General features: G+C 46.3%; 2 protein-coding genes across 2 annotated transcripts in view; both read right to left on the bottom strand.

Moving 5' to 3' along the window:
• The window catches only part of ik (IK cytokine), a 99,364-nt gene that overhangs the window by 18,952 nt on the left and 63,422 nt on the right, over positions 1-16,990 (bottom strand). The window lies entirely within an intron of this gene.
• On the bottom strand, positions 2,694-6,145 carry LOC132462034 (heart- and neural crest derivatives-expressed protein 1-like). Its single transcript, XM_060057585.1, has 2 exons — positions 5,311-6,145; positions 2,694-3,210 (listed from the first exon to the last, which is right to left on the bottom strand). Exons 1-2 carry the CDS (start codon positions 5,749-5,751, stop codon positions 3,115-3,117), a joined length of 537 nt encoding a protein of 178 aa, XP_059913568.1. The 5' UTR covers positions 5,752-6,145; the 3' UTR covers positions 2,694-3,114.

Here is a 16,990-nt window from a genome sequence, read left to right as displayed (position 1 = left end):
GGAGGTTTGGACCTTAAGCTCGGAAAGTGCTTTTAACACTCTTGGGTCTGAGTTTTCGCTCGTGAGTTTCGTGCGAAAGTAAAGCTACCTGAGTCCTCAAAGATCACGGCACAACAATGGCTGCCCATTTCATTGATGGACTAAAGTGAACTTGCAGCAAGCACTAAGAGGCAAACTTAACACCCATTCTAACATTTGCATTACGATACGTTATAGCTTACAATTATAAACATCACCTGATAAATTCTTGCTCTTGTTCAACCATCGCAAGCAGCCATGCAGATCTAATAACTGATTCAGCAAAGAAGCCCCAAAAAGTTCCCTGCGGGCATACATACCTGTTATGATGTCTAGTCTCACGAACAATCCGTTTTTCCTGTTTTATGTCATAGCCTTCGAACTTCTGAGGGCCGTTTCCTGAACACTCTTATTTCGGAAGACGGGAAGGTTAACGTAAAGACACGTAGGAGCTTCCAAACCTCCGAGCTGTTTTGAAGGCGGCATTGCACCAACACGTGCGTGTATCGCGTCACGTTGTGCTCCTCGCCTGTGGCCCAAAACACCAAGGAGATGAGAATAGACCCCCTTTAATATAAGAGTTCATAGTGGGCAGTGTTAATATTTGTTAAACACTCAGGTTTGGGAATTACCGTCTGACTGACACATTTAAGTAGCCTTTAAAGGGGTGATATTATGCCACCAGGTGCGAGTGTGATTAGCCATTACAAGCTGTTTACAAATCTGCCTCTGTTTTAGTGGCATCACAAGTGGGTGTGTCCACCTAGTTTTAGGCTGGAACCAGACCAGCCTACCTAGTGGACTGGAGCAAATGTGGCTTATGGGCAGGCCAACCCGCTTGTCCCCCCCCCCAAGTCTGATAAAAAAATATATATATGTAATTAAATTCTATTTTTTTACAATTAAAAAAACCCTGAACGGAAAAGGCCTAAAGAAAGCTGAAATATATGCACTATTAGTTTGATCTAACTTTGAATTATTCTTATTTAAAGTGTTATAAACTTTATAACACTTTAAACTTGACAATCAACTTGACAATCAAGTGCCACCCCAAAAATAAGAGCTGGCCACCACAATAATAATGTCCTGGCTACGCCCCTGCATATCGGTCCATGATCCATCATCCATCTAGGTGAACATTCACACTGGGGGTGACACTAAAACACTTTTTGTTTTTGTCTGCAAGCCACAGTAAAGCAAAATAGCTCCCATTGTAACACAATTAATTTGGCATTCACTTTGATTGCATACACCCGCTTCTGCCCCGTGGTTTAACCCGATGAGGACCGCGCCAGAGGCCCCTGCCTCCAGCGATCTGTTGGGCCATACCATGACCCTGCACTAGAGGGGGCTGCGGTCTATTTCTAGGAGCATCGTTTATTTGATATTCTCCAATAACCGGAGAAGGTGATCATCCCGACAACAACTGAGTAAAAATCTAAAAGACACGAAGAAACGGGCTTAATGCGAAGAAGGGTAATTACAGACATTTTCGAAGTAGCCTACATAAAAAAGAAACGCCAAACGGTTCAGTCTTGGTGCAAGCAGCACCGTGGCCCCACGGTTTCGCCGTAACCCCGATGGCCCAGAGACCACGGAGGACTGTTGGTCAAAGTATGCTTGAAGATAGGGTAAGAGATTTAGCTTAGAACCATGTTTGTTCGCTTTCCTTAATTTTTTAATTATCTTAGAATCCATCAATCATCAATCAATCAATCATTCGGCCTGAATTAAATATTTGGAAAGCCCACCTGTCTGACCCAGTCGGCTGCGTGCACTATATGTCCGTGCGCTCAGCAGACCGGAGTCTTCCTCAAGAAGCCCGGAGTCTTCCTCAATTAGACCGGAGTCTTCCTCAAGAAGACCAGAGTCTTCTTCAAGAAGACCGCAGTCTTCCTCAAGCAGACTGGAGTCTTCGTCAAGGTAGACCGGAGTAAAGAGCTGATCATGTGTTTCAGAGGAAGGATTCTCCTGCTCCAGCTTTAATGCTCTAAAACACAATGGGGAAAGTAACAGCCTATAGTTTTTCTATGAGCCTTCTAAGAAACTCCTCAATGTTGGGCATATTTTAAACAAAGGTCGAGACTCTTCAAGAAAAATCTGACCTCGGTATGGGCGTTTGGAAGAAATAGGGACTCCTGAGAAAATGTATTTTAGATTTCCCCACCGATTCCATGATCAACTAAATATGTCATATTTTAGTATCATAAGATATTTTCTATTTTTAAAAACGTCTTGCTGAGACCAGTATTCAGAAAGAGAGAAAGTCACTGTCTCGGATATATCCTCAGATGTTTCTCCTTAGCCTATATATACCTAGATTAAATAACTTAATATCTAAATTGTTTCTATAGCCTATGTATTTTTTTAATTTATTTTTATATATATATAGGCCTAGATATAGATAGAATATATGTAGTAAAAAAGCTGTTATTGTTTAAAAAATGACGTTATTTCAGCTCCATGGCCGCAGGTTAATGTGGTTGTGTTTCCATTTTGACTTTTTACTCGGAGGATATTTTGAAGTAATTTAATAGGTTTCATAGTTCATGGTTGAAGTTAATTTCAATAATGTTTTAAAAAATGTTTTATTTTAATTTAACCTAGTTTTTATAAAATCCTGAACCATGTGGACGCGGATCCAAAGCAATCAGACAGTCCAATGAACACGTGTGTCCTAAATTAAATCTTTATTATAATTTATTATAATATAATAACGATAACAATCCTTTATTATAACCATACAGCATGTATAATGAATACGTTGTTCTATTCGTCCAATCTCTCGAAGCCTAAAAGTCCTAATGGATTAAATCTTCTTAAACGGACGATATTTCTGAGGTAGATCCAACATCAAACAGCAACAGGACGGACAGTCTCCGATATCATCACCAGGTCTCAGTGTCTCTCCGGTCAGGGACCAGGCGCCTGCCTCCTTCATAACCCTACAGTGTGGGCCCCGGGTCCCCTAGGTCTGAGCTCCAGGGCCAAGCCCCGCTCAGGTCCTCACGGGCTGAGGTCCAGAGGCCAGTCCTGCCCATGGTCCCCTCGAGGTGAGGTCCAGGGCCCAGACCCGCTCAGGACTTCTCCCGGGCTTTACGGGTTGAGCTCCAGCGCCCAGACCTGCTGCGGCCAGCCCGTCCGGCCCTTCAGACGCTTCTCCCCCGCCGCCGACTCCTGCAGCCCGTCGCTCTGGAACCAGAAAAGGATCATAGATTAATTAATACCCAACCATAAATCATCATATAATATGTTAGAAAAAATAACTTTTACAATTACAAAAGTCTTTTTACAATTCATTTGTAACCAGCATTCGTAGCGTTGATCAGCAGAGAAATAGTCCGCCAAAGACGTTGACGTCGCTTAGCAACCGAAGACGCTGGGGTTGACAAGTCACCGGACTAATATGCGGAGTGGTACCAAAGACGTAATTAGAGGCAAAAAATCCTTTGTTTTCCTTCAGAGCGGTCAATTACCTTTAGCAACGGTGAATTATCAAATATAATCCACCTAATTATCAAATATAATTCACCACCGGAAGTTGTGAAGGGCCCATGCAAGTGAACGGAGCGTTCCACGGCATTGAGAAGAGCCGGGTAATAACAGTTATATAGGCTACCTATTTAATAGTAGCCACACTCCTTGAGCCATTCGCTCTGGAACAAGATATCATTATAGATTAAATATTCTCATTATATATTGTTATATAATACTATATAATATATTATTACACTATATAATATCATATATTATTATGATATTATGAAATATAATATATTATTATATAATAGCACATCTTAGATTATTATGATATCATATAATATCCTATATTATGATATTATATTATATGCACAATGCTGGAGATAGTTTATCGATTATAACGTATGAGATAGGCCTATTGTACTTTATATAGGCCTAATTATATTATACGCCTATATAGATAATCCTGCTCGTCGTTTTGAACCAATATAGATGGATTCTAAATCATTTAATGATATAGTACATTATATAGCGCTATATTGTGTTATTCAATGATACTAGTTTATATATATATATACATGTATAAACTATAACATTACAGTAGCCTATATAATAACAGAGAACCTACGCTCTGAAACACCAAAGGTTCACAAAATCATAAATAATCTATATTATATGAAACAATATAATGACATATTATGCATACAATTTTGTATAAATAGACCTCACATATACAGACAACTGCTATCTATTTTTGATTGTAGCCTACATCTCTAAAGGGCCTATTCAGTATTATAGGCAGCCTGCCCATATTTGTATAGCCTATAGGCACTGTTACACATTCACTCATCGAGACCCGATAAATAAGGCGTCATTAACTGACTGATCTAAATCCCGATATTTATACTCACAAACATCTGTTCAGTTGCATAAGAGTCAGACTTTATTCTTACTTCATTATTGCCCCTATTTTTTGTTATACCTTTATCTTTAGAAATATGTGCTGCTGTTACAACTGAATTAAATGTAATTATATTGTATCTAAACATGTTAGGACATAAACTAACGCTTCTCTTCTCAGAAGATATAAAATAGCATAAGCACCGAGTGAAGCAAGGAAGGACCACTCAACTTAACTCGCAGTAAAGATATCGGTTCGTTTAGTTAGTTTCAGTCTCCCTAAGAGTGGTGCCTCATTAACCAGGCCTGATCCAGCCTTATTAAATAGGACATGAATTATGTAGGCATATGTATAGAATTATATTTATTATCTTATATGTAGGCCCACTATATTTATTTCAAACACCAGTATCATTTAAACTGCTAATTGATTTCGAAAACAAGAAGAGAGGAAGACATATAACCATGGAGCTAATCATTATTAAAATGTTGAACTATGACTCTTCAAATATAACAACAATATTTAAACACTTCAAGATTTAAAGGAAAGTTGTATCAGACTGAATCGTTGAATGGCCAACTTAATAAAAGCATGAAAGCCTGGTAATGTGGTAGGGTTCTGGTTATACTGGGACTGTTGGGTAGGGTTCGGGTTATACTGGGCCTTTTCGGGTTACACTGGCCCTGTTCGGGAGGATTCGGATTATACTGGACCTGTTCGGGAGGGTTCGGTTCAAAATGGGCCTGTTCGGGAGGATTCGAGTTATACTGGCCCTGTTCGGGAGGGTTCGGCTTACTAGGCCTACCGGACCTCGGTGCTGTTCATCAGGGCTCAAGTCAGACCTGTGAACCTCAACTTCCCCCTGAACACACCATTACACACCCACTGAACCTCCACATCTGGGCACCCACCAGTTCTCGCTTGCGCTTGGTTTCTCGGTTGTCGAACTTCTTGATGTCCGCCTTGAAGCCATCGGCGTGGCCGCAGTCCGCAGCCAGCACGTCCATCAGGTAGGAGATGTAGCTGGTGGCCAGCCGCAGCGTCTTGATCTTTGACAGCTTGGTGTCCGCGGGCACGTTGGGGATCCGCTCGCGGAGCTCCGCGAAGGCCGTGTTGATGCTCTCTGTCCGCCGTCGCTCCTTCTTGGGCCCCGGTGGCCGGCGCGTGCCGCCACGGGCCGACAGCCCCTCCAGCGGGGCGTCGTGGCCCCCCGGGGGCCCCCCGTACACGGCCTCGGCCGGGTAGGCCTGGGGGCCCCAGCTGTGGAGGTAGGGCTCCTGGGCGCACCGCGGGACGAACGGGAAGGTCTCGTGCATGAGGTGGTGATGCTGGTAGCTGCCGATCACGTTCATGGCGGATCTGATCGATCACTGACCTGCTGATCACGGGGTCTCTCTGAGAGGTCAGGCCGCGAGGCTCATCTGCTGCCGGGAAGACGAGCTCACGAGAACCACTGTGGACCAGAATGACATCCAACACGAGAGGACTCTGCAGGCACGAGCCGCTTCACCGCAGGACCAACGTCATCCTTCACCGAATCACCGGTTGGATAAAAGTAAAGACTGCCTTTCAGTTTCAGTTTCAGTCAGGCAAAAGTCACACTTGGATTCACTTTAACGAAAAAACGAAAGGATAGGAGAAGTCAAAAGTCAAAAATGAAACAGGAAAGTGCGATTTTAGATTCCAAACGTCGGGTATCGCGGTTGCTCGTCATCCGTGAGAAATGTGAGCTCTGGATCCGAGGCCCATCAGGTTTATATGATGAGGTAATCTGATGGCGGTCGGCAGCCAATGGCAGACCAGGCCTAACGGGAGCCGAGCAGCCAATAAGAGGCTAGTCCAAGCCCGTTAGCCAATCAGAGCGTCGTGAGGGTTGGGGTCTCCTTGTTATTCAAAATCTGCTTCAGATTACGTCTGGTGCTCCCGCAGTCACCTCTGTGAACCCTTTATTCATATCTCTTTATTAAAATCTCTGTTTTTTATCTCTTGTTTCGTATCTATTCAATTTATTAAAATCTCTATAAATCGTTGTTTTAACTATCCTCATTTACATGTCTTCATTTTATTTATCTTTATTTATATATCTTAATTCAACTCTTTATGTTAAATTTCTTTATTTAAATAACTATATTAGAATAAATACAGTTTAAAAATGAGGTACTCTTTATCCTAAGCATCTTTATTTCTGTCTCTTTACATTTTATATCTTTATCTCATGTATCTTTATTTATACCACATTTTCTTATATATTAATTTAATATATCTATATTTATAACTCTTTATTTTACACATCTTTATGTATAATTCTTTATTTATATATCTTTATTTATCTATTTCTTAATTCGATCTCTTTGTCTTTAAAGTCGTATTTATAGCTCTTTAATAACAGTTTTTATTGAACTATCTTTATTTATATTTATCTCTTTCCTTATTAATCTTTGATGGTAACATTTCATTTCCCCCCTCAGAAGCCGCAGCTTTAACTCTTCATGATTTATCGTCAGGCCATATTTTAAAATATCACAATGAGCTAAGTTATGAAACTTCCAGAAGTTTAAAGTTGTGGATGAATTCCCTGTCCTGTATTTGTTATTGTATTATCTTTATTATTGGAACGTTATGGATAATGGCTTATCATTATATCGATTTAAATAATGTATGGATTCATTTGATTTGGATTCATATATTTATATATAATAGGCCTATTATCTCTGTCTTCCTCTCTCTCTCTCTCTCTCTCTCTCTCTCTCTCTCTCTCTCTCTCTCTCTCTCTCTCTCTCTCTCTCTCTCTCTCTCTCTCTCTCTCTCTCTCTCTATTTATATATATATATATATATATATATATATTTGAGATTGAAAGGAAACAGGATCAGAATATCATCTGAGGTTGGGTCACAGTGTTGTCGTTGTTCTCCACAATCGTTTATTGATGCCTGAACGACCTGCGGCCTCCTGCTGTTTTATGTGTTGGGGGAAGCTTGCTGCAGGAGAACGATGCAGATGGTCGGATGCAGGGGCAGAGCCCTGTAGGCCTGCACTCCACCTGATCTTCATGTGGGATCAGCAGCAGATTCTGCATGAGCTGAAACACCAAGCTAGGGCCGCTCCAAGGGGGAGACACGAGCCACTCAGCTCAGCGGGAGGTAGTCTGCTGGGGTATCTTCTAGATAGACCCCTGATGTCCACGTCCCCCCCTCCCCTCCTCTCCACTCCCCTCACCTCCTTTCCCCTCTCCTCTGCTCACCCCTCCTCTCATCCCTCCTCTCCCCTCTTCTATCCTCCTCTCCCCTCTCCTCTCATCTTCTCTCCCCTATCCACTTCTCCTCCCTACTCTTCCCTCTCCCCTCCCCTCGTCTCCCCTCTCCCCTCCTCTTCCTTCTCCTCTCTCCTCTCCTCTCTCCTCCTTTCCTCTCCACTCTCCTACCCTCTCCTCTCATTCTGGACTATCTTCTCGACTCTTCTCTCTTTATCTTCTAGAAGAATTTCCCGAAGCTCTACAAGTAGCGTCGCCTCCAACACAAACACGGCGTCTTATCTCGTCTGTTTAAACATTATCCCATTACATTGCTTGACCTTGACACTATTTAGAAACCATTTTCTGCTGCCTCTTCTCTAAATACGGCCGTAAATCTCCCGGCGTCCGCTCCCAGCGAGACATATTCCATAAAAGTCCTCTAGCGTGGACCGTGTTTACGCTGCAGTAGTTTGAACCATATTTCACCGCGTGGACGATAGATGGCCAGTCACCGCGCTCTGTCTGTTATTCACAAGGGATACACACACCGTCCTGCTCGGGCCTGGGCTGTGTCTGCTTTTGTAGATGCAGGTCTAAGGAAGAAATATTTAATTGTTCCCATAAAGTCAAACACACTGGAATACTCAACACACATTCTTCATTCCACTTTTTGCAGTGTATTTAATATTCCATTCCATATTCGTCTTCAATGTTGAATGTTCTCTGTTCCATATTTTCTATTGAGATAACGCTTAATTAATGGTGGGGAATTATCCCATCTCAAATCTCGAAGCAGCGATAAAGGGGAATATAGTTTGAAAATAAAGATATACAGAACACAAAATAGACAAATAGCAAACAATTATTTCAACGATAAACAGTAAACACAGTCAACTGACTAAACAATGTACATGAGTATTGATGCCTCCTATAGCCTTGATTTCTCCTCCCACCCTGGATGCCTCCTATAGCCTTGATTCCTCCTCCCACCCTGGATGCCTCCTATAGCCTTGATGCCTCCTATAGCCTTGATGGCTGCTTTTGCCTTGATGCCTCCTATTGCATTGATTCCTCCTCCCCAGCCTTGATGCATCCTATAGCCTTGAGTCTTCCTCTCTAGCCTTGTTTCCTCTGCCCTAGCCTGGAGGCCTCCTCTCTAGCATTGTTTCCTCCTTCCAACCAAAGTTACAACAACGTGCAGATGTTCTACCAGAGACATCTGCAGCAGCCTACTGTACACGTCCGAGAACCCCCTGAGAAGACCAGTCGGGTCCAGGGCGGCCCGTCCGGGTACTAGTGCCCTCCCAGGAACCCTGTCCCAGTCCCACGTCTCTACCTCCTCCTGGATGGAACCAGGGTTCCATCAGAGGTCCATCCCAGCTCCGTGGTCGGACTGAAGTCCAGCTGGAGGTGGTTCTCCCCATCTAACCAAGCTCTTTGAAGAATATTGTTTTCCATATTCTGCAACGATTTCATATTCTATATTCAATTTTGTAGTCTATATACTAGTTTGTATTTTTTTAAATTGCATTGAATGATCTTTATTCTATGTTCTAGTCTTTATTCTATATTGTTTTCTATAAATTGCATTTCACGTTCTATATTCAATGTTTTATTCTATATTCTATATTGTACTTTCTAAATCGAAGTCCATATTCTACTCTCGATGTTCTACACAGAATAAGCCTGAGCCATCAGTCATGAAGAAGTGGTTGAATCGTTTGGTGACACTTGAAACGCTTCCTATCAGTACGCGGAGAAATGAAATACGCCCTCACAATCTGTTTATTTAATAGAAAGGAAAGAACGGAAGAAAATAAAGAACATGAATCAATGGAGTAGCACTGTTCTCCTTCCCCCCGCCCTCGCTCGGGTGGGAATGGCTCCAGCGAGGTCAGGGCGGCCATCTTGTCCATGTTATGGGTTTTCTCTGTAATTGTTTGTGTCATCAGATGAGAGTTTCAATAGAGCCGCTTCCTCCCTCTCCAAAGTGCTTACGCTGGATGCAACTCAAATAAATAGAATGCTGGCTGCGCAGCCTTTCGGCTCTCTGTTAAGCCTCTCAATGTGAGCTCCTACAGTAGTTACAGCTGCTAGAGCTAGGAGCTGTACGAGTTGTCCGCGTTGGTCGACGTGAGAGTTGTTACCTTTTAGAGCTCAGAGCTCTTAGAAGCCGCCAGAGCTGTAAGCTGACGGAGCCGCTAGAGCTATTAGCTGCTACAGCTGTTAGCTACTAGAGCTGTTAACTGCTAGAGCTTTCAGAGATGTCAGAGCGGTTAGCTGTGTTGTTTGCTGTTAGAGCTATTGGCTGTCTGAGCTCTGAGTGCTGTTAGCAGTTAGAGCCGTTAGCCATTAGCGATCTGAGCTGTTATAACTGCTATTTGATATCTAACAGCTAGCAGATGTTTATAAGCTGTTTGATCTGTTAGAGCTGGTAGTGATGTAAGCTGTTAAGGCTGTGGGCTCACATAGAACTCTTGGCGCTGTTGGTGCTGTTGGATGCTACAGCCGTTAGCTGTTAGCTCGGAGCGCTATTAGTTCTTCGGGCTCTTAGCTTTTTGGAGCTGTTATCAAGACAGGTTCAGAGCACAGCTTCCCGGTTTGAGAAGGCGCAGGAAGCTGCAGCAGTGGAGTTAGTTGTAGCACTTCTTGAGCGTTAAGTCTCAAGAGATTTAGTCAAAGGGCAGAGTGCTTTGAGGTTGTATGCAGGTACTCAGCAACTACTTCATCATGGCGAACACTAACCTCATCGTGACCTGTTTGTCACCAGAAGTATGAGACGCTAGTTTTTAAAGGGGAATTATAACAACGAAAAAAGTGGAGATCCCACCACATAAATTGTTTCTCACAAGTTGCCAAGAAGCAGTACCATCATTCACAAGTCTCCCTCCAGGTGGGGTACCTTCTCTGAAATTGTGTTGGTTTTTCAGGGTAAGCCGGTGAATCCCCAGCTTCTAAATCCTAGCATAACGCTATTGTCTGCACCCTGTCTCCAGTCTCCCATGCTGTATTGTATGACCACAGATGGCTTCACATTGCTGCGGCGAGCAGCGAGAATCCCAAGATATCTCAGAATGATATGTTAGGACTCTTATTCAAGCACTTGCCAGTTGCAAGCAGTTTCTTTAAGATGCATTGATCTGAACAGAATGTTAGACTCTATAAAGACTGATAACATAACAGAATGTTAGACTCTATAAAGACTGATAACATAACAGAATGTTAGACTCTATAAAGGCTGATAACATAACAGATGTTAGTTCTCTTTGAAGACTGATAACGGAACAGTATAGTAGTCTCTATAAAGACTGATAACATAACAGAATGTTAGGTCTCTATAAAGACCTCCACAACATAACATAACAACACAACCTCCACAACAAAACAGTATGTTATGTTGTGGCGGTTGTGAATAGAGCCGCAGTGTACCTGTGACTACCAGGTGTTCAGGTCAACCGGCCCTCACCTCATTTACCTTTCAGCTCTTAAAGACAGAAACAGCTTGTTAAAGAGCACACACACACACACACACACACACACACACACACACACACACACACACACACACACACACACACACACACACACACACACACACACACACACACACACACACACACACACACACACACACACCCGGTCTCTAATTAGAACCAAAGCAACTCTGAGTGGGTGGGGCCCGGCTGATGCTAATAGGGACCTCATCAGACTCAGGCTAGCGGTTGGTATTCCCAGTTGGTATTCCCAGTCGTTGGGAAAGCATGGGGAAAGAGTTTTTGTAAGTTATGGTAAGACAAAAGGCTGGAGTGAGAGGTGAGCACAGTCACATGTTGGGATGAGGGATGAGGTGGGATGTGCTGGATTATGATCACATGGTTCGTCCGGAGGCTGATCCGTGGAGGGCGGATGGAGGGCATAAGGAGCAGAGCTGGGTCCGTCTCAAGCTCTGGGCCCGGTGGTTCTGCTCCCCTCCCCTCCTGCTCTCCAGGACGCCGGGGCCACGGAGGTCTGGGTCTGCATGGGCACAACGCATTACACCGAGGAGGAGCAGGAGGAGGTGGGGGAGGAGCAGGAGGAGGAGGAGGAGCAGGAGGGAGGAGGAGAGAGCAGGAGGAGGTGGGGAGGAGCAGGAGGAGGAGGGTGCAGGAGCAGGAGGAGGAGGAGGAGGTGGGGGAGGGGGAGGAGCAGGAGGAGGAGGAGGAGGAGGAGGAGGAGGAGGAGGAGGAGCAGGAGGAGGAGGAGGAGGAGGAGGAGGATGAGGAGGAGGAGGAGGAGGAGGAGAGGAGGAGGAGGAGGAGCGAGGGGAGGGAGGAGGAGGAGGAGGGGGAGCAGGAGGAGGTGGAGAAGGAGGAGGAGGAGGAGGTGGGGGGAGGAGATGAAGGTCGAGGTGGAGGAAATGGAGGAGGTGGAGGAGGAGGTGAACATGCTGTGTGTGTGTGTGTGTGTGTGTGTGTGTGTGTGTGTGTGTGTGTGTGTGTGTGTGTGTGTGTGTGTGTGTGTGTGTGTGTGTGTTTTATGAGGTGTTACTGTAGGCCATGAAAGAGTTTGACAACAGTAACCATGACAACAACGTGGGAGTAACCTCCCACCAATGCTGTTCAAACAATTAGCTTTACATTTTTAAACTAAAAGAACATGCATAGTATGATATAGCACGTAATAGAGCATGGTTAAGATATCATAATATGTAACAAATATAACTTATAGAACATGCTTAATATATCTCCATCCTTAATGACGATCTTCTTATTGTCTAACCCCAACCTGCTCCTTAATGACCTGTCTCTGTACTGTCTAACCCCTACCTGCTCCTTAATGACCTGTCTCTGTCCTGTCTAACCCCTACCTGCTCCTCAATGACCTGTCTCTGTACTGTCTAACCCCTATCTGATCCTTAATTACCTGTCTCTGTACTGTCTAACCCCTACCTGCTTCTTATTGACCTGTCTCTATACTGTCTAACCCCTACCTGCTCCTTATTGACCCGACTCTGTACTGTCTAACCCCCTACCAGCTCCTTATTGACCCGACTCTGTACTGTCTAACCCCTACCAGCTCCTTATTGACCTGTCTCTGTACTGTCTAACCCCTACCAGCTCCTTATTGACCTGTCTTTACATAAAGCGTCTGAGAATGACTACATAGTTACTAGTATGACACATATCAGCCCGCTCCGGGCCTGCCACCATATCAGTGAGACCCTAAAATAACCGCAGGAATGCTCTCATCTCTCAGACCATGATTGGTCGTTATCTCAGCCATGCCACCTCTGATTGGATGGTTGTCGTACACGGGGCTGAGAGGTGGGGGGGGGGGGCATGAGGATATGGAGGGGAAAGGTCAGATCATGCCAGGTGGGGGTGAGCGTGGTAGTTTAGGGTTAGCAAGCGAGGTTAGGATTGGATAAGTGGCTTAGGGTTAGCATGCTAGGTAAGGGTAAGATAAATACATTACGATTAGCCTGCTAGGTTAGTTTAATAACTACATTAGAGTTATCGTCTTAGTTTTGTATGGATAACTAGGATAGGGTTAGCATCCTAGTTTTAGCGTTAGCATGCTAGCTGCATGATGCTAGTGGTGTAGCATGATGCTAGTGGTGATTTACGCCCCCCCCCCCCCTGCGTTGCGCCCCCCTCCCCCCTCTGCAAGCGAGCCTTCCCACGATCCCGTGGCCCATGCGAGCTCTTGTCCAGCACAAAGGGAACGGTAGGCGAGAGCCGCACTCGAGGCCCACTCCTCCGGTGGGGCCTAGCCGGGGTCAGGGGTCGGGCTGCAGCCAGGAGACCACCTGACGCTGGGACTGGAGGTGGAGGAGGTGGAGGAGGAGGTGGAGAAGGTGGAGGAGCTGGGGTTCGGCGATGGGTCGGCATACCGCTCCGACCGGCAGCTGATTTACGGCCCGCGGTCCTAAGGCATCTGTAGAGGCTCTGCTATAGAGACGGTTCTATAGAGACGGTTCTACAGAGACGGTTCTACAGAGACGGTTCTACAGAGACGGTTCTACAGAGACGGTTCTATAGAGACGGTTCTATAGAGACGGTTCTATAGAGACGGTTCTATAGAGACGGTTATATACAGACGGTTATATACAGACGGTTCTATACAGACGGTTCTATAGAGACGGTTCTATAGAGACGGTTCTATAGAGACGGTTCTATAGAGACGGTTCTATAGAGACGGTGCTATAGAGACGGTTCTATACAGACGGTTCTATAGAGAAGGATTTATGCAGACTGTTCTATAGAGAAGGTTCTATACAGACGGTTCTATAGAGACGGTTCTATAGAGACGGTTCTATACAGACGGTTCTATACAGACGGTTCTATGCAGACGGTTCTATAGAGACGGTTCTATAGAGACGGTTCTATAGAGACGGTTCTATACAGATGGTTCTATAGAGACGGTTCTATAGAGACGGTTTTATACAGACGGTTCTATGGAGACGGTTCTATAGAGACGGTTCTATAGAGACGGTTCTATAGAGACGGTTCTATAGAGACGGTTCTATAGAGTAGGTTCTATACAGACTGTTCTATAGAGAAGGTTCTTTACAGACGGTTCTATACAGATGAAGGTTCCATTGAGTTGATGGTTCTATAGAGATGGTTCTATAGAGATGATGGTTCTGTAGAGATGGTTCTTTAGAGATTGTTCTATAGAGACTGGGGCTCTTTAGAGACGGTGGTTCTATAGAGACGGTGGTTCTATAGAGACGGTGGTTCTAGAGCAGTACTAAGGTCGTCTCTCTCGGCGTCTCCTTGTGGTTTTGTTGTGTTTTTCTGTCACATCCACTGCGGCTGAAGAGAGCCAGATCACTGGCCCCAGGCCGCCGCCCCTATTAGATCATAGATCACATGATCACATGATCGCATGCAGTCTGCTGCAGAGCACAGGAGGGCAGCTACTGTTGTCGCACGTTTTGTGTGTGTGTGTGTGTGTGTGTGTGTGTGCGTGTGTGTGTGTGTGTTTGTGTGTGTGCGTGCGTGTGTGTGCGTGCGTGTGTGTGTGTGCGTGTGTGTGTGTGTGTGTGTACGTGAGTGAGTGAGTGAGCGTGTGTGTGTGTGTGTGTACGTGAGTGAGTGAGTGAGTGAGCGTTGTGTGTGTGTGTGTGTATGTGTGTGTGTGAGCAAGTGTGTAAGTGAATGAGTGAATGAGCAACCGCGCGTGTGTGTGTGTGTAAGTGAACGAGCGAGTGAACGCGTGCGTGTGTATCTTTGTGTGTGTGTGTGTGTGTGTGGTGTGTGTGTGTGTGTGTGTGTGTGTATGCGCGTGTGTGTGTTAATGCTAGTGATGTACTTACTGTCCAGCCCGTTAGAACATTAATCAAATCTCTTGTGTCTGGCGTGACGCGCGGCTCAGCCCAGAGCTTTTATCTGGCGTTGGGCTCTCTGCGCGGCGGCGTCTGTCTCATGTCGCGCGGCCGCTGACTGATGCCTGCTGACACGTCGTCATTTAACATTTAGCTTGTTAGCTTCGGAACAATGAGGCTGCGGTCTCCTCGTCTGGGAGGCCGGAGAGCAGCCTGACGGAAGAGGTGGAGGAGGATGAGGTGGAGGAGGAGGAGGTGGAGGAGGTGGAGGAGGAGGAGGTGGAAGAAGGGGAGGAGAAGGTGGAAAAAGGTGGAAGAGGAGGAGGTGGTCAAGGAGAAGGTAGAGGAGATGGGGGTGGGATTGGACGAGGAGGAAAAGGTGAAGAGGTGGAGGAGGGGGGAGGTGAAGGAGGAGGTGGAAAAGGTGGAGGAAGAGGAGGAGGAGGAGTTAGAGGTTGTCAGGGAGGAGGAGGATTTGGTTGAGGAGGACAAGGTGGAGGAGGAGTTGAAGGAGGAGGTAGTGGTTGTGGGGGAGGAGGAGGAGGAGGAGGGGAGGAGGTGGAGGAGGAGGAGGAGGTGGAGGAGGACGAGGAGGAGGACGAGGAGGAGGAGGAAGAGGAGGAGGAGGAGGAGGAGGAGGAGGAGGAGGAGGAGGGGGAGGAGGAGGAGGAGGAGGAGGGGAGGAGGAGGAGTATGAGGAGGAGGAGTATGAGGAGATAGAGGTTGTGGTGAAGGAGGAGCCCGAGGAGGTGGAAGAGGTGGAGGTGGAGGTGGAGGAGGAGGAGGAGGAGGTAGGGAGTGTTGGTCGTAGTCGTGGTGGAGGAGGTCTTCCCTCTGGTTCCACAGTCGTGTGACTCAGATGTTCTGCAGGCAGGTGCGTCTGTGGTTCTGTGTCATGGCAATACACAAAGAGGCACCCTGGTCCCACTGGTGACACGCGCCCCTGGCCTCTGACTCCCCCTGACTCCCTCTGACTCCCCCTGACTCCCTCTGACTCCCTCTGACTCCCTCTTCCTCCCCTCTGACTCCCTCTCCCTCCCTCTCCCTCCATCCTGCCTCCCTCTGCCTCCCTCTTCATCCCTCTTCCTCACTCTGACTCCCTCTGTCTCCCTCTGCCTCCCTCTCCCTCCCTCTCCCTCCCTCTCCCTCCCTCTCCCTCCCTCTGACTCCCTCTCCCTCCCTCTGACTCCCTCTGCCTCCCTCTGTCTCCCTCTCCCTCCCTCTCCCTCCCCCTCCTTCCCTCTCCCTCCCCCTCCCTCCCTCTGCCTCCCTCTGCCTCCCTCTGCCTCCCTCTTCCTCCCTCTCCCTCCCCCTCCCTCCCTCTCCCTCCCTCTTCCTCCCTCTGACTCCCTCTGCCTCCCTCTGACTCCCTCTGCCTCCCTCTGACTCCCTCTGACTCCAGCGCCTCTGGCTCCCGACTAGAGGAGGTGGTTCCATGGCCCAATGGTTCTATTTAAACTGACTGAAGGTACGAGGAGGGACAGGAGTCGGACCGGTTCGACATGTGAGGTACGTGTTGAGAACATAATAATAATAATAATAATACATTTAATTTAGAGGCGCCTTTCAAGACACCCAAGGTCACCTTACAGAGCATATAGTCATCAACATGTGGAGATCATGTGGAGAACATGTGGAGAAAGTGTTCAGATGTTCCTAAGTTGTGCCTCAGATGATACTTTAATGTCCATCGGATTTTCCCCAGATTTTCCTCAGATCCTGAGGAAAATCCGAACCATTGGATGTTACTCAGATAAACCTTTAGATGTAGCCCGCCAACAAGTGCACCGCGTGTCAGGCTTGTTTAGTGTGTGCTCGTGTTTAGCTGGTGGCTAGCGTGCATTAAGACTCGTCCAGTGTGTGTTTTGCGTTCCGCCGGTGTGCAGCGCGTGCGAGGTGTCGTCAACGCGGCCTCAGGTAGGTTTAAACACGGCGCTGATGGACAGCATTGTTTCACGGCACCATCAGTCTCCGGGGCTCTCAGGCCGAAGCCTATTTTTACGGCTTGCTTATGCATTCCTGCGCTGAGCGGTTTACATACCGCCAC

This window comes from Gadus macrocephalus, chromosome 7 (assembly GCF_031168955.1).
Source record: "Gadus macrocephalus chromosome 7, ASM3116895v1".
NCBI lineage: Eukaryota > Metazoa > Chordata > Actinopteri > Gadiformes > Gadidae > Gadus > Gadus macrocephalus.
The sequence above is the reverse complement of the archived record's forward strand: the minus strand, read 5'-3'. Positions and strand labels throughout refer to the sequence as shown.